Genomic DNA, 24,777 nt, shown 5'->3' on the forward strand with positions numbered 1-24,777 from the left:
TTCATTAACCACTTTGAATTATCCGTGCCATTATAACCTCCTCGCGTATATCTAATCTCGCGCGCACGCACAAACAGAGCTTCGAGTGTAAAAACAACCCTATTGAAATTTCATTAAACAACAAGTCTTATAAACGATCATTAATCGTTCTGTTATACTTATATACCGTTGATCAATCACATCACGGTAGATTAATCAAGTACTTACAGTATAACGAGATCAAAAACACTGTTCAAGAAGACTGCACGTTTTTAATGTAGCAATAAATGTATAAACAATTGATTAAAAAGACTGTACACTTACTGCTACACAAGGTACACGTGTTAACGAAATTAACCAGTATACAATTACTTGTAACATTCTTAAATTGTAGATCCAGTAGTTACGATTAATAAAGGAAATTAACCTAATATTGTGCTGTTTCTTTCGTTTACATGCGTTTGTATAATTAGCAACCAGATGTGCCAATACTTTTGCTCCTAACTGTACATATACATAGCCTTTTTTTTAGATCGTGTTGTATGGGAGTAACTGCATCTAAATTATAGTAAATAAATGTTAGACACATACTATGCGACACAAAACATACCAATCTCGTCGACTTACCCGTAAAATTCATAGTTGATGATTAATATTTGTCAAAATAAGTCATTTGAACGCCACTGTTCGACGACGATAATAACGAAGAGGGATGCTAATGTTGTTTACGATACCGAATAAACTGACAATAGTTCCCTGTAAATCTTACAGAAGACGGTGACGGCTATTGAAAACTTCTTTTAGGCGCCGCGTTCGAGGAGAAAGGAGCGTTTCGAGAACGACGAAGCAGATTTTCAAAGGAGCGACGTTGAAACCGCCGCAACGATCAGCGGCGCCATCTTCGTGCGTTTCGAAGATGGCGCCGCGGTCGCGGTCGAACAGCTGAGTGGCGAGTGGAATATCTGTGGAAACGGTGTGCACGGCGAACAGACGTTCTGTTCTCCGTGCTCGGCCAGATCGGCAGTAAACAGCTGGCGACGCGATGCGTCAGAGCAAAATGTCGAACGGGACTGCGCGGAGCTAGTTGCCCCCTCTACCTTGGTCGTCAGGCACGGTGCAAGAGCTCTTCGAGAAAACGAGTGTCTGTTTCGTCGGACTGGCTTGGTCGAACGGATCGCGTACAGGAGTCCGGAACCATCGGGCAACAGCGTCGGGACCGTGGGACGTCGTGAAACGGAATCGGTACAGCGAAAATCCGCGGCGAAAGTGGAGTTTCTTTGTTCCTACGTGAAACGTTCTCTCTCTCTCTTTCTCTCTTTCTCTGCGCATAGGTTCCCGTGCGTGTGGCGCAGCGTTGTTTGTTGTGGTCGGTACGTCACTCTGTTCGGTGTACACACGGCTCTCGGTCCGGATAGGGAACGAGCTACCTGGCCTGTGTCGAGTTGATCTCCGGTTCGGGACGGGTCCCCGCGGACAGCGTCCACCGGACAAAACCACATCGAAGCTCTCGTCCCAGGATTGAAACGTCCTGGCGACCAGCTCGGAGGAGGAAGAATACCGCTGGCCTTTCGTGTACGCGCGAGTGCTTTGTTTTGACGAGCAGCTGATCCGGGACTAAACTCGTTCCGCGACGGGCCCTGTCCATTCAAAACACTTGCGTCCGTGTATCGACGTGGTCGTCGGTGTCGTAGCTCAACGAAATCCGTCTTTGCGAGTATTGTGTTTAAACGGTCGAGGCGGGAGGAGCCGTGTAGCAAGAGAGAAGATCCGTTACATCACGGAAAAACGAGGGACGCGCGATCGACCGATGCTTTCGGGACACAAGAGTGCGGCTCGATGACAGGCGGACCAACTTCGCCGAGAATTTTCATCTTCGTGAGAAGCCTCGCTGCGAGACGAATCTACGGGTCGTTGGGGAGCAGGTCGGTTCCTGTCCTACGCTGATAGACACCCGACCGGAACGGGGAATTGTCCGACGCTGTAAATAACGATCGACCTCTACGAGCCTCGAGCCTCTCTACCTGCGGACACCGTTTCTTTCAGAGAGACTGTATACAACGACTTCCCCCGGGAAATGTTATAGACGCTTCTATCGATGCGACCTCGTCTTCGCTAGTCGTTTTCGTTGGTGTCTCGACGGATCTTCGAATAGACCTTCCGCGGGAGCAGCTGGGCCAATCATTGCTACCAACGTAACTGCACTGTTTCTATAGCGGTTGTGTGTATAGCTGCCCTAGACAGAGATAGCTGTTCTCTCTTTCGCTCTTTCCTCGTCCGAGTCGTTTACACGGGGTTCGCGCGGGATTCGCGCGACCATTTCGAACGGGAACGGTGGCGAGTACGAGTCGAGATCCTCGTACCCGACCGGAGAGAGATCCAAGAGACTCTGAATCGACGAACGATTCCCTGGAAGTGATCGATGTGGCATAAACCCGAGGAGGACGCATCAGCTCGCGCTGGCAAACCGGGGGTTAGGCACCGATCGAGCTGACTATACTGGAGCCGAGGCGAGGTGACCAGGGGTCCTCGAACAAGGACGGTACCTGGCTGCGTCTAAGATACGCCGGATGCCAGTCGGGTTCCTGAGGCGGGCTGGCCGTTTATACCGTGTCCGAGCACTGGAAGGAACACCAACGGCATCAAGATGCTGTACATATTCCACGTGGACACCGGCACCACCATCACCTTCGACATCAAGCTGGCGCTGCAATCGTGAGTAATATTTGGGACTGTTTACGGCGGGAACCATGGAGTTTGGATGCGTTTGGGGGCTCGAAATAAGGGGCAATGTATTCAATATGTATGATTTGAAATGCTTTGGGGTACATGTTTATTGGAAGGGAACCCTTTTGGGATACCCTTGGGTTTTATAATTTTTATGATTTTCTGTTTGTTTTGCCACTCCTGCATTTTGACAGAAAATGTTCGGATAAATATTTACGAAACTGCAGCCAGCCTTCGTTTGTTTACAATATTCATAATGCGATGCTCGTTTTGCCATTGCCCATTGAGTATACAAATTGAGGTAGACAATGTTGGGGTATGCAAATTTAACCATGCTTGATTCTTGTAATTTTTTTATTGGGATGTTTACTTTGCCACTCCTCTTTCAGTATACAATTCGGACAGAAAATGTTCGGATAAATTTTCATGAAATCATCCTGGATTGTCATAATTTTTTAAATTATCAACATATTAGAAAAATCGAGGCTGGCTTCGTGAAATCAATTTATATCACCGTTCCTGCCTATATCACACTGTTCATAGCAAAACTTCAGACAAAGTCTAGAGCAAACTTTTTGCCCAGTATAGTGATTTAAGCTGGAAAAAATTGGGAAGGAGGTATTGAAATGGAATCACGGAAAAAAGTAAATATAAAGATTACGTGAAATCAATGTATGTATACGACTGTTGCTTTGCTGGTGTAGTTTGTAGGGCAAGAGTGCCGAGTGAAACGATTTAAGCAAGAAAAAGGTAGGAATTATAGTTGTAATTATTGAAGTGTGAACCAGAAAAAAATCGAAGTAAAAGTCGCGTGAAATGAATTTATGCATCTGTCGTGCACTCGAGTGTAATTTATAGATCAGGATCTAATCCACGGTCTAGAGCAGAGTTAGTAATATAACTGGAGCAGGAATATGATTTAATTGCTATAGTATCTACTACATACATACAGGGCTCCCTCGGACAACGTGTGGGTTAGGGACGTGTATAGTTACGGAGCTACCACCCCGTTTTTTCCCAAGATCCATAAAGCTGTGTGCAGACGGGCCGCCTCGACTCGATAGTTATGCATTATCCGTGGAGAAGTGTCTTCAAGTAACGAACTGTTAGGTACGCTTGATAGGCAATCAAACTGTTAGGTACTGTTATTTTTGAGAAATTAATTCGCACGAACGAATTCGCATTTCTTCTTTCTCTCATTTGTCATTATAAAGAAAATTGTAAAGATATGGGAAATTAATTCGAAACAAATGTAAAAAATATAAAATTTGTCAAGAATAAAAATCCGCGTATAATCGAACCAGTGTTGTTCGAGGGTGCACTGTGGAATCACTATGTTTGAGGACTACATTGTATTTTTGCGTGTAGCGTGTGCAATTTAGGTTCTATACGTTCTTCTTAGTATCTTCGTCCTGCACGTAAACAACCTTCCGACTGCACGTTCATTATTATTTATAGGCTACAATCTTTTTATTCAATTATAAGAGAAATTATTAGGAGAAACATTTTTATTCTGCACGGAGATCCGTAATCTATTTTCACACACACGACACAATAGTCTGTGTGCAATCCTTTGAGGTCTGTGTTTACCGAAGCCACTATTTGTTATCTGTACTCGACTGGTCGATCAGATTGTAAACATCTATTTGTCCAGCCAGTAATAGCACATTCGTTCGAAACACTGACCAACGAGGGTGCAGAAAGGGAAACGGCAACGACAGTCACGTGGCGTATGTTTTTACGAACGTATTCTTCCGTAAACACTCGCAATCCGCTTATAAAGCTTTGGAAATAGCAGAGAATAGCTAAATCCACTCCCACTCGCAATGCCGGTGGTCGCAGAGCATATGTCGCTCTTCTGTTCTCTAAAAATACTAGAAACGTATCCCTTCGCCTATTGGCCCAGAGAAAACTATGAGCACGATTCCACAAGACTGTTGCACAGATTGTAAAGGTGCTTCAAAAATAACGTTACGTAATTCGGAAGAGAGAAAAACGTGAACGTCGATGGTGTTGAGTAACACAGCCCATATATTGTACTCTAATATCCGATATCTGTTATTCCCGTCCTATAAATATCCCCTTACACTTCCGTCCATTCCTCCTGTGCGCGACCATTCGACGACGCTCTTCATTCACTTCCTTCAAACCACCCTAACCGCACGCGGAATATCGAGTAGGTAATTGGCGCCGCTCTAAATATTCATTTTCCGTCAAAGAATATTGACCGGCCGCCGTCCAGCATCGCGCGAAAACGATGTACCGGAACTTTTCCATCAACAGACATTTTCGTGTCCCGCTCGTATGTAGGACGAGATGCAATCGTACATCATTCTGCGGACATTTAATTAACTGCTCAGTCGAGGAATTAAGCGACGATCCTCGCGAAAGTGTTTCTCTAACTCCATTCCCCCCTGGCCGATAACAATTTTTAATGAACGCCGACCTACTTCCCGAAACGAACGTTGGGATGTTAATACTTCGCTGAGGATTCCACCTCTCAAAGGATCTTACACGAACGATCATTCTCATCAATTATTCAGCGAAGTCCAGGTGAAGGAGACAATTTATATCTCTGCCTGGATGGTTCAGTGTTAATGTACACGTTCCATTTTGCGCTATAAGTGCCTGAGGACCTCAGGGTTTACTCATCAAGGCTCCGTAGATAGCCACAAATGTAGACTCACAAACTGCAGCTGTTTCGATTACTCATACAAAATTCCTCTAGGAGTTGAACGATTAATTCCAATTAGGAGTTCGAAGATGAAGTATTCAAAAGAAAGTTAATAGCCGAGCAAGGATTCCATTTTCTAAAGGATCTTCCACGCGATCTTACGCAAATACTCATTTTCGTCGATTAATTAGTAAAATCCAGAATAAGGTAACAGTGTTCCTTCCACATCGACCAGATCTATCATCTGTACGATCATCAACCGGATGATTCAGCGTTAGAGCGTACCCGTTCTATTTACTCCATAAATGCCCGAAGATCCCGGAGTCGTCTACTCATCAGGACTCCATAGGTAGCTACAAATTGAGTCCCCGCAATTAGACTACAGCTGTTTCGATTGCTCATACAAAGTTCCTCTCGGAGTTCCGCGGCTAATTCAAATTGGCCGTTCAAATTGTAGGCCGGCGGTTTTTAGTCGCAATTGAAGTTTCGCTTCAGACTACGCGCGGCTGCTCCCCGGGAGGCAAAAATCGCGGATGTTGCGGAACGTCTTCCTCCGCGCGAATGATACCGTCCGCCTCGGATTTTCCTTTTTTCCCCGGACAGACCGTGCTCGTATTATTTATGATATCATACAGGCTGGCTCGATATTATTCCCAGATTAGACACCCTCGTTAAACTCCCGCCGATGCTTATCAGGCCAAGCCTAGCCTCCGAACGTTAGCTTCCTCGCCGCGGAAACTCATTTCTTCGCTGTCTCGCAGATACGGCGAATATAGGCCGCGAACATCCTTTCTTGGCCTGTGTTCACGTGCTCTCTCTCTCTCTCTCTTGGCTTTTTGCGAGAGAACACTGTCCGACACTCGAGAAAATCTCGCTTCCTTCGCGATCTCGTTTACCCGGATACCCGGGGATACAAGGGTACCCGAAATTGCGGGCTCGAGCGGGTATCCGATACACAAAAATGTTCGATCTTGAACAGTAAATGACCGCAACTAGTCTCCAAACGAACTTATTCATCAAAGAGAGCACCATAACTATCAATAGACCGCGGAGTGTATGCATTTACGACAAAAATATGGATAGGTGTAATTTGAGACGGTAGAAACATTGAAAAAGTTAAGAATCTCAACACATCGTCTAGAAGTGAATAAACCTGCAACAGCGAGAAGTAAACTCCCACTTGATCACTATTTCCTGCGATTAACAGAATCATGAAAAATCATTTGCCGGGGTCGGTTCGTAGTCGGCTCGTTCCGTTTCGACGAGCATCGTCGATTCTTCTGCCACGCAAGATTTTCTCAATCGTCGCCGGGATTGGTCGCCGTCAATCATTTAGCAATCTCTAGCGCGAACAACGACACCGCGTGGAAGCGCCAAGGATCCGTCGAAGGTGAAGACGATTGCAAAACGATCGATCTATCGCGGACGGACGTGGGCAACGCGTGCTCGAGAGGCCTTTTTTTTCTCTCGAACGAGAAGAGAGGAGAGACGGACGACGCTCTCCTCGTGGTTGCTGCAGGTGGCAACGAAAATAGTAATGAAATCGGCGCGGGTAACGTGGGCGGCCATTGGCTTGTGTCACACACGAGTCTGACCCCGTGGACAAAACTCGGCCAAGTCCTTAATGTGTGATGCAAAACGCTGCATCTCTCGAACCACTCGCCGCTCTTCGAACGGTCGGTCCACTTCTGCACGACCACCGCTGTTTACGAAACTTTCCTTGGAACTCCCCACTCCAGCCGAGCGACGTTTCCGCTTTATTTCCAGGCTGCTGGCAGCCCTAGATAAATCGCTCTGATCCTGGAGCCGGGAAATCCTTCCCGCGTCCAAACAACGTCGTTTCTTCTTGTCTGCTTTGCAAAACAGTCTCCGGGAAAATCCGTGGCAAAATCGGTTGTTTCGTTTTTGAACACGGTTAGGTGATCGCTACGATTTCCTCCTTAACAAATGTATTTATGGTCTATGTGCCGATGAAACCTAATAGTTCTCATTGCGCCTCCTGGGATTTTAAGTTTAAAAAACAAAGGATTTTTAAAATTATATCCAGGTACTGATGGCCCTAATAGATTTGATTTGTATTTTGTTAGTGGTCCTAGATAACTCACCTCGGTCCTCGAACGGGAGATTCCTTCTCGTGCCCAAACAACGTGTAGGGGCCAGATCAAAAGTCCTTACGAGATAGCTAAGATTTATGTTGTGCGTGGTAAGAAAAAGCTATTTTTTTTTACAGAGAGAGAGAGAGAGAACTGTTTAGTTTCAGAGCATTGCATGGTTTTCCTTTTTAGTTAGTCACAGTCTCAATAGCGATCTTCAAGAGGGCAACGGCGGCCTTTCGCGACCGTAAGAGCTTCAAGCTGGTCTGGAGGAAATCAGCGATATTTAGAATTTATTTTCCCTTCCACTGAAAAGACAAAGACAGAACTCTAAAGCAAAAATAAGGACGAGGAGAACCTCCGGGTCAGTCCGAGTCAGTGTAGGAGTAAACGTTCAGACCATAGTTTTCGTGTAACGAATTTTAGAAGAATTTCGACAGAGGATCCGACCGTCTGAACAACGAAATTCGTTGTGGTGTATACTTTTAATGGATGGTCCTGCAGTTTTACTTGTATTATCAATTTCGCAGAAATTCCTGGAAAATAAGTGCGTCCGAAAGGTTCTCTTCAAAACTATCAGGGTTAACCAAAGAGAGTAGGGAGGTTCTATTTACTCGTTGCTCAGGCACAGGACCGATTGTTTTACCCACGGATTAGTTTCGCGTCGGATCATCCCTGTTAGCTCTCCCAGGACTCTTTTATCGGAGGAAGCTTTTCCACTGTTTGCCCGGTTTTGAAGAGCAAAATTGTTTGGCCATTAGAGCGAGGACAAATGATCCCGTAGCTCCGATTGCTCGCTCGATCGTTCAACGACGAACGCACCGCGCGCGCGAATCATCGCGATACCGTTTTCTGGTTTTATTGCTTGGGTCTCCCCTCGCGAGAGCTTCTTGTAAATGTTTACCGCAGAAACCCACGATGGATTATCGATAAACGGCCCGCAGTCGTTGAGTTAGGTTGTAAAACGTACCGCGGCGGTGAACCTCACCTTTTTCGATAAGGAAGTAGGATGCCGCCTCTCGTGTTCTTTGGCCCAGTAACGTTACGCGATATCAATAACGATAGCGTTACTAAACAGAAAGAGAGCGAGAGAGAGAGAGAGAGAGAGATAGAGAGAGAAATAGACGCGTGAGAGAGGCGGAAGCGAGAGACGTTCCTGTATGAATTTCTGTCTCGTCCGCTTCATTTATCATCGCGATGATACTGGCGGCTCATGCGCAAACAAGGAAATTATATCGCTTAATTCGCACTGTCTCGCAAAGACCTGCCTGCGACTAGTTCTGAAGGGGTATTCTTGCTTAGGTTCTTAAAAAAGTCAATGTACGCCCTTAAAGGGGTATTCGAGGCCGTTTTTGCGCGAACTTTTAGGAATTTTTGCCGGAGAAACTATTGGACCTTTTGCATTGAGATTTTGCACACATATTTATTGGTATTTGAAGTACACGTGTGATTCTTTTCAAGTGAAAATAATCGAAATTACACGAGTTATATGTTTCTTTGTCGAGTACGTTGTGGAAAACGGATCCGTGTTACATGACCAACATAGACTTCCTTGACAATATTTTATTGCGGTACGTTCTCGCCGACGACCTTCCTGATCGCCATTCCATTGTCGCCGACATACACTTTCATGGACACTTGTGCACAAAGGAACTGTGAAACGTCGATTTTTGGAAATGAAAAACCAGTATGCCCCCTTAAGAGCAGCGCTCGGTAGAACTTTCGTTCCGACCTGATCTAACGCGGCCGGCTCGCGTCGCAAGGGGAACGAGCACGGTGTTAACGGTACGCGAGGCGAGGAAAAGTTGGCGCGGAATGAGGCCAGCGTGAATTAGGAAAATAAAACCGGTAGGCGTGCAACTATCGCCGATGAAGAAAACGATTCGGCGTGTCCGTCCGCTCGTTCGAGCCATTATCCCTCGCTCGCGCGCGCTGTGTTACGCTCGGCGTGCGCTCGGATTGGCAAACCAACCACTTTATGTATCCTTCGAGAAAAGAAAGTCCGGAGGATCGAAGCCTGAACGCACGGAGGCCCCGCTCGAACGGATCGTTTTCTACCGTTCGTTAGATCGGGATCCAACGGGAGTTTTCGGAGAATTTCACGGGTCAACCATGGCATTTTGCGGCAATTGTGTTGTCGAGCTTGATCCGTGGGGCCGCGTTAATTAGAAGCTTCTGTTTCCGCGAGTACCTCGGCGAATCGGAACACCTTTGCTCTTTCCTTCTGCCGGGAGTTTTAGTATAACTCGCCGAGACAGTTTCAATGTTAGGGAAGAGATTTATTGAGGCACTTCGGCCGCGCGGATATCCTCCATCTTTGAATTATTGTTGTCGTTATTAAGCTCTCTCTGCGGAAGATGCGCGCCATTAGCGGTTTCTTTGAGAGAGGAGATTCGGGCAACGGAACTTGCGGGGTCTGGAGGTGTTTGACGGTATTCTACTGAAAGTTCAAGAGGGTAGATCGAGTAGTGTGACTGTTGCAAATTGTTTAAGTTCCGATGGCGATTTAAAGTGTCGTTTTCATTCGTATACTGCTTGAATTCACATTGTTTATTACTCAGGCGACATTTAAAGTGCTTTCAGAGCTGTTTATACCTCGTTCGCAGCCCCAAAGATAAAGTTTGAAGGTCTACAACAGACCTACGTAGAAATTTTCTCCCGAGGCGAGGCTTTAGCACCTTTGAAATTGAGAGCAACATAGCCACGCCCATTTAGGATACTGTACGCAGAGGAAACACTATCCTCCTATGGTGGGGAACGGTTACTGTTCATGCCTGAGCTTCTATATCAAAGATAACTTTTTGCTAGGAGATCTAAAGCAGGAATTGGTAGAAATTGCTCTCTCTCTCATACACTACTTTAACTCTGATAAAATTGGGAGCAACGAAGCCACGCCCATTCTATGGACAGACAACATTATCCTTCTAGAACAAAGAACGTTTATTGCTAATGCTCGAGCCATAGCCTCAAAGATGAACGTTTCCCTAGAAAGTCTGAAACCAGAATTCATACAAATCGTCTTAAACACATCCTTAGCTCCATTACAACGAAGAGCAGCGAAGCCACGCCTACGCCCACGCAGAGCATTCATTACAAATGTATTGTACCCAGATCAAAATCGACTGGTCCAAAACCAAATCATCCCACTCCAATGCTCTTTGCACATCTCCATGATCTTCGTCACGGCATCAGCTCATTAAGGGACCGCAACGGCAGATTCTAATCAATCTCCGGGCCACCCACGATTCTATCTCGATGCGTCCATTGATTCAGCCTTGGTAACGTGACGGATAGATCTCCTCAAAGTCTCGAGACCGCCTTTGACGCACGCACGGCCACGTACACACCGTGCATCTACACGTTATGTCACACACGATCCAGCTGTTCCGCCGGTCATTACACGACGGAGAGAGAGGATGATCCCACGCGCGGGAAAGACTATCTTAATGCACGAATATTCGTGCATCAAGACAGCGCGGTCAGGCCGGTCATTCACCCCCTCCCCGTTCGTCGACGCAATTAACGATGCGTGTCGATCCACCTCGCGCCTTCTATCCTCCCGTTGCGTTTATTTTCTCGCCTAATTGCGAAGCGTACCCACCGCTAAACCGCGAACTCCGGTTTGCCATAATCGCGGTTCAGAAAGTTCGGCGTACAAGTTGGAGGACTCTCGGGCCTCCACAAGCAGGTTGTGCGAGAACCCGAAAAAGTCGGGCCGGGGCGGGCTGATCATTTTATATATTGGAATTCTTGAGATTTTTTGGGATTTTTGGGCATAGGTAATCGAGGTCTCGAAAATTTCGGGAATTTTCGGGATTCCTGAATGTATTGGGATTCCTGCAAATTTTCGGGACCCCCAAGAATAATCTGAAAAATTGTCCCGATTCCCGACCCATTCGAGGATTCCAAAATTTTCGAGAACCCGACAGGTCTGATTTTTGGGATTTTACACGTCCCCACACAACAGAAGTCGTATGCAGAATGTGTTTCGCGCGGAAGCCCCACGACCGGCCGGAAACTCGCGAATCAATTCGCCCCGCGTCGTCGCTAATTGGGTCTCGTTAATGTTATACGCGATTAGTTTTCCGTTCCCGCCGGTCAACTGGCTTCTGGACGGATCCGTAGAGCCGTTAACACTTGTCCGCCTTGTTTCTGCCATCGAGGAAACGGCAGAATCGAATCGATTCGAAATTAATTGCTTCTTGAAGACTGCGAGAGCCGTCCGACCAAAAGGAAGACTGTTTTCTGCATCGGTGCGGCGGCGCGGTGTCTCGCAATTCGCGCCTCGTGGAACGCTTACCACTCTCGGCTCGAAATGCTGTTAACACTTTACTTGACGGTTACCTAACTGCGCTTTAAAAGTCAAATAACGTCGATCTGGGACATCTTAATCGATTGTTCAACGGTTACAGCGATACCGTTCGTAGACCGACGAGTCGCGTTGTGTAACATCGCATTACGACTTCTCTTGAGATTATCAATAAGAAAAACATTTTTCAGATACTTTTAGATATGTCAAAGTCATTAGAAATCTTATTAGTTGACTTCCAGCATCAAAGTGTTCATCCTTAGCACTGTGAACGTTTGTTAAAGTGATTTGTTAAACTGAAGCTTTTGAGAACCTTTGAATTTTATTCTGAGATGAACAGACACGAAATGTTTGTTCCAATATGAATAAAAATAGAGTAGGATCAATTTTTCGATTACTTCAGTACCCTCTCAAACAACGCCCCCAAAGTTAGAACTCATCTTTCAACCGAGCTGAACCCGTATAAACCAGTTTTTATCACGTCTCACTAACCCGTTCGCTCTTCCTACACTTTTGAACTAGATTTTGCTATAAATATTCATCGTTAGTTTCACTATTACCTTTAATTTTCAGTTGTTTCAGAAATTACGTTATTCGAAGCGGCGAGATCCACGATAACGATTGCACGGTTCCCTATTCACTCGTTTAGGTAATTAACATTACAAAAAAAGAGTCTTCAACCACGCGAATCGATGAAACAAAGTCTTCAGTGGTTCACGATTAGTCTGCTTCGGTTCCATTCAATGCTCTGCAGATTCTTCCCCTTCTCTGTCGCCGTTTTCCTCGCCCGTTCTACCAGAAAACGCAAAATTCAACGTTGGAAAGGGCCACGGTTCTGTAAAGAGCTCCCGAGCCGATCGTTTACTCGCCTATCCAGACTATTTCCAGAAGATTCCTGGAAAATAATGTTGACGCTCGCTGCGGATAATGCTCTGAATTCAATCCGGGAACATGATTCCCTTACGATCATTTTATTCCTCTGCACAAAAATCGCTGATCAATTTCATTCATCCCATAAACCATTCTAGCGAGATACATGCAGATAGGTAAATAAAAATTGTAACGTAGTCATTTTGCGAGGCAACTCTTACCAGCTCCTTTAAGAGCTTCCGGTAAGCATCAAATATCTATCCGCATAAATTTTAAAGTGTTTTCTGAACGTTTCAAGGTTAATTTACACCAAAGCGAGTGTCGCATTTAACCATCAAAAAATTCGAAATAAAGCAGAAATAAAGGTTTCCGCCCAACTACGATCGTGGAAACGACGTAAAGAGGTTAGCAGAATCGTTCCGCGGCAATTTTCTGCAGGTGCGGGCATCGCGATAAATTAATTAATTCCCCGAAAGGTGGCCGATACACGTCCAAGATTGCGAGACGGGTCCGTGCATCGCGGCAGATTGTCGCGAGTTTTACGGCGGCGAGGCTCTCGAAGGCGTTCTTAGCTGGTCGACTGGCAGCCATAAACGTACGCGTAAAAGGAATTGGAACGGAGTTGTCGTCGACACCCTCGTCGAGGCTGAATAACGCACGAGGAGAAGCTCTTTGTCCGAGGACGATGCGAGTCGCATCGCGTATTAATTAGAAAAGGTGCATTCGAGCGGGACCCGGCGAGCCACGCGACACTTAACCGGGGAGTCGTGCCAGTCTTATTCATTACTACGAGCTATTTGCTCCGCCACGCGTTTTACGATATGAATATCCACCTTGAATTAATTACCGGGCTCGCAACCTTATCGGGATCAATCGAATTACGGCTCCAATTTTCCCATCGGGATTAGTTGCACTCTGAAAAAATCTTTCCACGCTGCTGGTACTGATCCAATGCAAACCTTTACGCTTTCAGAATTATTTGTACAACATACAAGGTGCCACCTGAAATTATTATCTCGATTTTTGTGATTATCGAACTTTGAATCTTCGTGCAAAATAAAAATTGTCTTCATTGATTTCGAGACACCGATGTCTCTAGTGGGGTATTCTGGTTCTGAACTTTTACAAAATTCTTTTGCATTTTCTTCAAGTATAAATGTCATTATTATTAGACACCACGAGAAACATTTGGATGGAACTTAAACGGTCTCGAACGACGCATATTCTGATCAGGAATAGTCGACTATGATTGTTTAAATGTCTTGCGTTTGATAGACGTTGACGAAAAAAGAAAATAAGGAAAAATCGAGATGGATCGACCAATCCTGAACTATGTGGCTAAATATTGTTGCATCCTTCGTGATGCAGACTAATTTGCTAAGACGCGTGCTGCGAATCGATTTTCCAACACGGAACCATCCATAGGCCGGGCGAACACCTGTGCCAGGGCTAACATTACTCACGGATTCGTTCGCATGATTCAACTGCCTTCGCACGCAGTTTTATGTTCTATATTTGTTTTAGAGCTTGTTGTTTCGACTAATTGGACTGCGGATTTCCATGCGTTTATGGCCTCTGAGGATCTCTAGAATAGTGAGAAGTGTTTGTGTACACTACAATTAGCGGTGATTTTACTTCGTTCTTACCGTTAGACGTTTTTAATTAGCAAAGTGAAATTTTTCCTTGGTCTGACTCTCAATAAATAGCATCCGCGAATCTTTCAGAATGCAATGGTCTTATGTGAACTCTGCAATTAATGGTGGTTTTACTTTATTTTCGTTGTAAGACGTTTCTTGATCAGCCGCATGAAGCGTTTCGTTGCTTTGATTTCCGATAAATGGCATTTGCAGATCTGAAACGTCCACGCGAACTGCAATTAACGGTGCTTTTACCTGATTTTTAGCGATGAAAACGTTTTCATCGACCAAATGAAATTTTTCCGTACTTTCATATCTATTGCAACGGTCTGGGAAAATGTTATCCACGAAATTAGCGCAACACGGAAGATTTCCTTCTACGCTTTTGCATCGTAGAATAAAATTCTTCGTACAGTTACAAACATGAAAAATATTGAGAGCACACAAGATTGCTGCCACACCCTGTGTAGCATCGAAAATGTGGTCTATCAAATCTAGATTTTAAATTGAAAATGGAATCTCACTATCTAGAAACTGAATTTATTGCATTAACGAGCTTCCTGCTCGTTTCCTTTCGTTTCGGTGAGTGCAACAGATTAGATAAACATCGTTGCTGAGCAGCGTCGAACGAAAAACCAGTTAATTTTTGCTCGGTCTTTTTGCCGCGAATATGCTTATGTAATATTTACTTTTACTCTGCCTCGTGTGTTTACGAACTTAAACTAAATCGCAACTGTCTGTAAGCCATCTTCGATAAATTTCGAGAACTTCGTCGAACTCTAAGCGATCTCATGATCTTAAATTTAATTTTTGACTGAACGGTGATATTGTGTGCTAATCGCTTCTCACGGAAGATTTTCAATGTTCTGATAAATCATCACCTGTAATTACGTGGCAGTCGGCTATCTGCGATTAATTGCAATTGATTCTGATTAGATCCGCAGGTAACTGTACATCCGAGTAACGTTCTAGCCTCGGGGCGGCTCTCCACTTCAAACATATCAATGTTTCAGGATACGTTTGCTCTCGTCGCGGTTTATAGCACGCGAAACGGCCCCTCGTGGATTACTCGAAGCTCGTCGTAGTAAATAGAGAGGAACGTATAGTCGCGTTTGAGATCGAAAGTAGGCTCGCGAATCGCCGTTGATGTCCGCGAACTTCTCTCTCTCTCTCTCTCTCTCTCTCTCTCTCTCTCTCTCTCTTTCTCCTTCTTTTCGCGGTGCCCCTACTTCTCAGTTTCCATGCGAACCGCGGAAACGCGTCATCCGGTTGCCAGGATCTCCACCTGCCTTTCGCGAAACCAGGTCGCGGCTTTCTGGATCCGGAAGACGGATCTCGCGCTAGATCTTCACAGGTCTCTTTCCAGTTTCCCCCAATTAGTCGGACTTTTGTCGGGCTCGTCGAAGAGCATGGATCTTTGATACAGGTAGAGATAATCTTGACCTTAATCGCGACATCGTCGACGCTGAAGCTCTACAACCGGCCCGGGTTTATTGCAGAATTCATTATCCGCCGGGATTATAAGCTTTAAACGGTTCACCCTGCTCTAGCGGATCCTGTTTCGGACTTAGGGTACGTCAGGGAGCAGATTTTTGACGTGATTTTTTTTATTTTCTATAACACGATCAACGCAACAACGTCGAGCCTATGTCCACACTGACGCAACACCAGGGTTGCCTTCTTCTTCCTTTATTCGGTATAGCTGCTCGACGTTGCTTCAATGCGGACATTGCTATACTTTCTTCAACCCTGTACAGCGCGATTTTCAATTTTGAATATAAAAGAATTGATGTAACTTGAAAACGTCGAGTACCATCCTCTGGATACGAATTAAGGAGTCAATTCACTGTGTAAAGAAAGACTGAATTTACTCTGATCTGTGTCTTATAATGTATAAGACACTTTTATTCATCTTCTGATGAATTGTGATATTAAAAAATCTGTACAAACATTTATATTATCGTTCTATTCTTTAAACTTAATTCAGAAGGGTGTTGAATTAATATTTCGACCCATTATCGTACTTCAATTAAAGCAGTCGACCGAAAGACTGCTTTATGTATGTAACCTTGAAGAATTCTACTCTAATCATGACTACCTTTAGTAAAAGCTGTTTGTATGAACGGATGCGTTCGCGAAAACATGTTTTTATGAATGGAGGCGTATGCAAAAATTTGTTTGGCCGTTTCGTTATGATATTTTCCTGTACTAATTTGCTGGTGTTTTTTTCTATCGCAGGGTGTCGGAGCTGATGGAAGCGATCGAGAGAGAATGCGGCGTGGTAGCGGCGCACCAGGTGCTCCTGATGAGCGGAGGCGAGAGTCTGGAACCGAACGCACGTGTATGCTCCTACTCGGCCGGAACCGACACGAATCCGATCTATCTGTTCAGCAAGGCCGCCATTGAGAACCAAATTCCACCCACGCCGAGCATAGATTATGGTTCCGGTGAGTGACGAGCTTCTTCACCTGTGAATATCCTTAGCTTGCCGCGGTCCGCTGGCTTTTCTTCTTTCGTTTCCTGTCTGCGCTTGCTCGCGAGCCAACAGAAACAAACAAAACGGACACGCGTTCGTTACCAACAAAGAACAACAAACCTAAATCTACTCCCAACAAGCCCCGCAAGGTCGACAAATTTTGCTCCAACCTGTCGACTGTTAATCCTTGCTGTACAACTATCGTATCGTTGTCTTTCACGAGAAGACGACATACGTTTAACATTTTGACTGCCAAACTAGAATCCTCAAAAATTCCATAAAATCAAAGTAAATTATTTAATGAAATAAAAATTGAAAAAAATTAAGTGTATGATATTGAGTAGTCCTCCGACTTGCTTGCATTTTACAGATCCTAATTAAATTTGGTTCAATGAATACATTAGCGTAAAAATTCATTTTAAAACTTGGACAAATAATACCGTCACCCACATATGGGTGACCTGGCAGTCAACGTGTTAGTTCCATTTTTGAGATATTAATTATGAAATGAACGTCGCGGCTTGAGCGCCCGTTGATCCTGTTCGTTTCACTTTTCCGTTCTGCCGAAGCCCAGAGAAACAGCCGCGGTAAGTCCGCGTGCAAGAGATTACGCATCATAATGCTGCATTTGCATACCGCGGAACTAAGGAGCAGGCTTACATAACGAATCTATTCGTAGTGATTCGCGAGCTTCGTGTTATCCCGATCATACGCGGACCCGTTCAATTTAGCGGACGGACTCTGTGCAATCGGCACACTTACTCAATCTGCGTCTTTTTTTAACCCTCGCGTGCTACTCGCATCAGAATCCGCTCGGTTTCTGCCTTGGAGGCTTCGAAATCCTCTGTTTCTGAGCAACCATCTTGCGGTTTGATGCGCTTGTTTGGAACGTGCGATTTTCAATGAGACGCACTTGGTCGAGTTACGGAGGAAAACGAAAATTAGTGAGAACTATGGGAGGATCTTTTATCGATATCTTACTTAGGCATTTTTATCAATATTTTCACGAAGGAAAGAACACACTCGTAATTTTTATACATTTTAGAATATTTTAGCCAAATACTTCGTAAAGAAAGCAAACAAATGGACGTATAATGCAAGAAATAATTAAATATCCCTGCAACCTATATTAAAAATCTAGTTGATAATTTTGTCACCCATGGATAAAATCCGCAGTTTCCCCACGTAACACAGCGAGACGAGCCTAAGTATCACGCGGAACAGTTTAACGGATGATTCCTGCCGCCGAGGATACTTGTTTTACATTCATAAGCGGCACGAATTATCCGGGCAGCATCATGGAAACGCGTGCGTGACGAAAATAATGTCTTCCGACAAGATGGTCGCGAGCGGAGGGAGCGAAAGAGAGAAATAGAGAGGAGGAGGCGACGCTGTACCGTCTTCGTTAACCGAGAATCGTGCCGGAAGGACGCAGCTAATAACGATCCTTATCGGCGAGCGCACAGAGAACGTGAAGAGAGGGAAGAAAAAAAGGAGTTAGATGATATCAGCTCGACGACAACGATATCCGTGCGACGGCGGCAGCGCGAAGGTTGTCTTTGTCTCCGTCGGGCAGCTGTGAGGCTCACGGTACCGTAAACGGGCACAATGGGAAACGTTGGACGGTCGTTTAGCTTATTTTTCGTCGCCGTGTAACGGTTCGAGGGTGTGCCTCCCTTGCGCATCACAGTAACGTCAAAACAAAATCTCCGGAAGGCAAACATAATCCCTGCAACATCTTCGGGAGAACCAGACCCTGGGATCTCTGTGCGTTCACTATCTTCAAAAATACAAAATTTAAGAGGGTAGATACCTTCGGTAAGATAAGATCGATTTTTCAGAAATAGCTCCGGGAAAATGACACTGCCGTGTCTTTTCAGTTTGAGATACACAGCTCAATGTTTCAACAAATATTGTTGAAATATCGTACAATGAGAGGCATATATTGATTTTTTAACGAAGCATAATTTTATCCATTAACAAAATGCTTGAACTTCTCTTATTCATGGTACTCGATGAGGCACCGCTTACACAAGATTTTGTTTGACACTAAAACTGCAGGATGGGTCAGAATGACTAGTTTCCAATTTCTTAGCAGACAATTTTTATTTTTCAGCAGGATCAAAAATCTACTCATGACAAATTCCACAGCTTCCACTGTTCGGAGCATCAACGCATATCATTGTCCCCGTTTTGGCATTTTTGGCCACCCTCGCGACGCCGCGCCGCGCCGTCACGTCTTGAAGACAGAGCGTCTAGACGCGCGGCGTCTTGGAAACCAGGTCACCGTCGACGTCCTCCACCTGGAGCCACCGTCACTCCGTCGGTTCGACGTCTGCTCGCAAGGACTATGTCCGGACGCTAAACGATATGTTAACCGCGCGCGATTTCCATACCGTTACGCCGCTTAACGCTCGGCCGTACATTCGACTCGCTACTACACCTCTCGATCCTACGTTACAACGATTACCGCGAGCTATGATCTCACTGGACGCTCTTTGCCTGTGTTCTCTCCGGGAAGCTTGCTTGTGTTCCCAGCACCGATTCGGCCGCAAATCAGACGCGTTACGAGCCCCTCGACTTGGAAACCTGGAACACAGCAATCGCGAATGCGAATCGTATGCGTGGTTGCTTCTCCCGAGGTTTGCGAGCTGCCTCTAAATTTTATTCGATGCAGTTAGGCTTGTTTATGGAGGTTCGCGCGTATTCTTTCGGCCGTATTGTAGATATTAGAGACGGAATCGCGCGCAATTTGTATGTATCTACACAGCCCGGGCAGCTGATAACTATGTCCGTTAACGAAAGTAGGTGTTCCGTAGAAAACGTAGTTGTTGTTTTTCGTTGATTTATTTTGTTTCTTTGAACGGCTCTGATGGACGCTGAACCGTTAATTAACGTTCTGCGTTCTATGTTCTTGCGGTTGATTTATCTGATGTTTCTTTGAGAGCCTGCGGACGGTTGGTTAATCAACGTGTTCTGTGTTTCATTTTTGTAGGTGTGAGAGTTAGCGTGATCTTGTTGAGTGAGATGTGTGCCTGGTAGGATTAACAACTAGGACCGACTCTGATGCTTTAGGACCTCTGGATCGTCATCCTCTTTCATCTACTCTCATGCTATCCGTCATCGATCTCTTTGTTACCGTCCAGCTATCAGAATTTGCTGCTTAAACGGGGACACAGTTCCTCGGCGGTGTCTGTATATCCTTTTTACATTTTTATGTCACTTCTCCTTCCATTTCAATCAGAGTAGCAATCACGAGGTAGAGAATAGAATATACTGTTTCTATACTTGATTTCTGAACTATTTCTGTGTACATATAGACTGAAGATATTGTATTCTAAAATTGGAACGACAACCTAACCCAGACCTTTGGCTTAAAGCGTCGTATTAGACGTGTATTAGTTGTATCTTACAAGCGAATGATTAACTTGCCGTCTGTCACACGAGCCATGCAACGTGATACATTAATGAGGTTCATAAATGTATATTTGCTACGATATATTTTGAAGAAAATCTAATGTTACGTTCAGCACGATTTAAAACCGTCTGAAGAGTAACTAACATTTCATTAATCCTTGTGCAGGGAACCAACATGTTTAAGCGACTTCGAGGTTTGAATAATTGAACAGAGCTCTACGTAAATGTAAATATCAGCATAAACCTATGTGCTGATATTTAATATTTATGGGTCTCAGTTAAAGAGTCTTCGACAACTTCGCGGTATTTTCACGAAAAAACGAAACGTTGCCGAAGGAAACATACGAATGACGAAAAATTCATCGCTCGCATCAAAATTAACTAGCTTAGCTCCGACTTTGTGGTTCTTCTGGGAGCAGTAACTCGGTCGGTCAGCGCGTTAACCGCGAACGCATTTGACGGGAATAATTACTTAGGAATACAATTACTTACCACGAACGCAGAAACGCGCAAGAATACGGTAATGAAGAATTTTAAGGGAGACCATGTAACAGGATGCGCGGCTGCGTGACCATCTGTTTTCCCATCGCCCTCCGCTCGTGTCCGACATTCTTCTGCCCGGGATAATTCCTCTCGTTCTTTTTCCCGTATTCTTCTTTTATTTTTTTTTTTTCATTCAGAACCGTGAAAGAATTTTCGTTCATTTCCATTCCTTTCCATCCGGCTATTTCATCCTCGCAGCCTCGGGTTTCATGCGGTAATTCACGTTCCCCGACGCGGACCGGTAACGCGACCGCAGAGAGACCGCTCGTACCCGTTGCACATTGCACGTTGCACGTTGCGCGTTGCACCGCGATGCACCTCGCGGTCACCGCTGCAACCGGCTCCCGATGAAGCAACGATCAAGTTCGCTCTTATCGCCCAGCACTTTCGATTTTCTCGGCGAATCTGTACGGAGCCGGCTGCGATCGGTCTCGACCTATGACCGATCCTTCTCGCGATCCATAACAGCGAAATCGCCAAAATCTTGGTCCGAAGCATTCAAGAGAAAAATGCGTACGTAAATATTAATTAGTGACGTCGATGCTAGGTAAATCCAGATTTTGAAAATTGTTCAATTCTTGTGATGATCAATCAGCTCACATCTATCACGTATAAATATATGTGATACTTCAGTATACTTTTAATAAATTAATAATAGATAAATTATTATTAAACTGCGGATTCTACGCATTCGTTGCAGAAACGAACGAAGTAGAAAATTCTGTGGTGACGTTAAGAGAGTTCAATTGAATGCAATTTTTACTTCAACAACTTCCACCTGTAGTGGATGAAGATAATATGACAGCATCGTTGAACTTCGTCTGGGTTGTTTGTCTATTTCGAGTTAACTGATTGCAAATACTTGAAACATTTTCTTGTACGTTCCCGATTGTTAGCCGGTTATAGTACTTACCTTGTTGATGAGACAAATAGAATTAAAGCCTGGTGACTAATATTTCGATTACGTCGATCATAAAATAAAAACAGCCGTTAATTGATTTACAAAAAAGTAATTTACAGCAACAGAAGACGGAGAAGTTGTTTTCTTCTTATTGGGAAATATTGCTTGGAATATTCAACAGCTCTTCTTGCACCTGTTTAGATAACAGTCTTTGGTTAACAAAACAGCTTCTTTTTCTACGTCGAGACCTTGCAAGAGTGTTAATCAATGAAAAAAGATCCGAAGAAATACCGAAAGCAACGAATCGAATGATCGATAAAATTCTGCAAAAGAAACCAGTTGGTGCAACGACTGCACAAAATGTAAACTGCGCCAAGTGGTCTGCGGCGAGAGAGCGATAGGATCAATCAGAAGGAACCAGTTGTTGCGTCAACGCTGCTACAATATATAATAAAATCGGTGAACAAGTGACCCGAAGCGAAAGGATCAATCATAAGGTGCCGGTTGTCGCAACAATCCCGTTTCACTGTACATTAACACAGGAATTACGATCTCCTTGGTACTTACCCAGCATGGAAAATCCGTTTCCCCAGGCTGTCGAAGCATGCAGGCGACCTATCGAGGTGCATACATTTTTTTTAAGTCGTCACGGAGCCCTTGACACGGCCGTGTCGTGCATGTCAGGGGCCCAAGGTGCATTTTTTGTGATGTTTTTCTGCTGTTGCATCGCTGGCGTCGTAAAGTGTCATGGCCGACTTGAACCTTGGAACGGCCGAGGAAATAATTTCTAGTGTTTCAAAAATTTCATAAAATTATTTATTGCTCTCTATGCCTTAAAGATTATGATTACATTATTGGTTTCAATTTGGCCAAGATATTATTAAAAATATTAATAAATTTATGCGTATGTTTTCTGGAAGGAGAGATAAACTGAACACTCGGTAATTGGGTAGCAATCTAGAAGGTATAAGCAACAATTTTATAAAATTTTTCGATTCAATATTTTCCATTCGAAGGTCAGGAGACCTAGAGAGTCAAGAGTGGAGGAAATTGTCCGAAATTTGCGGGCTATGTTACGGCAGTATTGGGGTATCTAAAACTATTTTTTTTACTCAAAAAGAGCTATGATTGAAAAATTTGAAACCGGTCATCTCGATGGTTCCCGTAGTGTCAGTCAACGCCAGCGGTTCGAGGAAGAGAGCCGGCCGCTGATCGATCGACTGTCTCTTTTCATCGGCCTCGGTTTCGAAGAACGATCGCAGACGCAACAAGACTTTGACCCCCCCGTCAACGAGGCCTCGTGACCATCTTCGACCTGATTCTTTTATCCGGCGGATAACGATCTGCGACCGCGTCGAAGTGCGATCCCGCGTGCATCCAGTTGCTCCGCTTGAATTGGCGTCTTCGTCAATTTCGAGGCGAAACTGGGTCAGCCCGCTGTACGCCGTTTTCTAAGCAAAATTGGTTAATCGACGCCACGTGAGCCGGCCGAGCCTAACAGACAATGATAGGCAGCTAGATCAGTCGAAAGGACAACGTTCGAAATAGACGGTCTTTATCGTTAAGTCATCGGAACTCGAACCATCTTGCATCGCACACGGTGCCCAACACTTGGGAAACTGATTCTCATTCGTCGCTGGAACGATGAAGGAAGTTGCAAAACGTGTAATTAATGCTAAACATATTGAACGCTAAAAAGCGAATGTTTTGTGTTCTAGAAATGTCAGGACTGAATTTATTTAAATTTCATGCCACTTTTATTACATTGGTTGCACTTTATTACATATTTTTATTGCGGCGTGCTTGAATAATGCAAATTGTTGAATCATTTCCCTTCGAAGCGGCTTCATAATTTCAGTAATTGTAGACTAAATATTTTTATGTACCGTGTGCTTGGGTAATGAAAATTGTTGAATCGTTTCCCCTTGGAAGCAGCTTGATAATTTCAATGATTATAGAATAAATATACAAAACCGATCGTTTGACCAATGGTAGCACGTTTAGCGTTCTGCGCAACAGGGCAGGCTGCATAATTTGGCGAACGGGAACTTAACATGGCAAAGATAATAATTTACGTAATAATAATAATAATTTATTTAAGATAATAATTTGTCTAGGACGCGATAACAAAATTGTAAAAATTGCAGTTTAGTGCAGTAGTGCGGAATGCAATTCCATTTACTTATCCATTGGCGGAACGTTCTTTGAAAAAATCGTTTAGACAATTTTTTACCGTTATTCAACTGATAAGAACTAAAGCTAGCAAAAGGAATATGAACTGTCCTGGAAACACAATGATCTCAAAATTTGGAAAAAATTATTTCGCATATATTTTGTTGTATATCTCTACTAGTTTCTTTGGCCGCTTTCGGAACAAACGGCTGTTGCGGTTTAATTGGACAGGTGGTTTTGATGTTCCGTTTATATCCAGGTCACGTTTCCAATATTGACGTGACTGGCGGTGCAGAAATTGGCACAAACCTTTCGTACCAATATTTTTGCTGTAACCCGCGGATTCGCTTCTTTCTCCCTTGAATCTTCAAGGGCATGCTTGTTTCCTAATGCGTCCGAAAACATGCATCCTTGTTCCCTGGGACATGCGATCTCTTGGACGGTGGTCAAAAGACGCGCAGAAAGATACGTACAGTTCGCCAGGAAGAATATTTTAAAATGAATCTTGGCTTGCTCGAAAATAGTAAAATTCTTCTAACTTCAATCCCTGATAGTCTATCTGATTGTTTACTGCAACAATTTTAAGATCAATTCAGATAAAAAATATGTTTACGAATTTTCTATCTAAACGAGTTAGAATGATAATGTATACATTTTTCTCCAGAAAATTTCAACGTGAGACTCGAACGTATACTCGACGGATGATTAAACGAATGTTCATTAAGTCGTTAAATGAACCTCGTACCTCTTATCGGATTCAGACGAGTAATGGAATACTAAAAAGAATTGGGAGCACTGCGCAGAAGGTGTACATTAATTCAGTCGCAGTTCCAGTAGTCGATTGTTGTCAAACCGAAGGTGAAACCCAAGGCAGGACGACTTAATACGTCGTTTTCGAAGCGAAATTGGTCAATTCGACCGGCGTGTAACGCTGCCAGCGCTGAAGGTTCACATAATCGTCGAGCCTCGCAAAAACATGGGA

At 44.3% G+C, this 24,777-nt stretch overlaps 1 protein-coding gene across 3 annotated transcripts in view; it reads left to right on the top strand.

The window, feature by feature from the left end:
• Nucleotides 1-951: 951 nt before the first annotated feature.
• Nucleotides 952-24,777, top strand: part of Atg17 (autophagy-related 17) — a 71,529-nt gene continuing 47,703 nt past the window's right edge. The window contains exons 1-2 of one of the 3 annotated variants that reach the window (XM_076791462.1): nucleotides 952-2,691; nucleotides 16,525-16,733. In XM_076791462.1, the coding sequence (XP_076647577.1) occupies nucleotides 2,624-2,691; nucleotides 16,525-16,733 (277 nt within the window). In that variant the 5' untranslated portion in view covers nucleotides 952-2,623. The remainder of the gene's footprint in view (nucleotides 2,692-16,524; nucleotides 16,734-24,777) is intronic. The other 2 variants (XM_076791463.1, XM_076791464.1) reach the window with 2 other exon arrangements.

The sequence above is a fragment of the Halictus rubicundus genome, chromosome 8 (genome assembly GCF_050948215.1).
Source record: "Halictus rubicundus isolate RS-2024b chromosome 8, iyHalRubi1_principal, whole genome shotgun sequence".
Classification (NCBI taxonomy): Eukaryota; Metazoa; Arthropoda; class Insecta; order Hymenoptera; family Halictidae; genus Halictus; species Halictus rubicundus.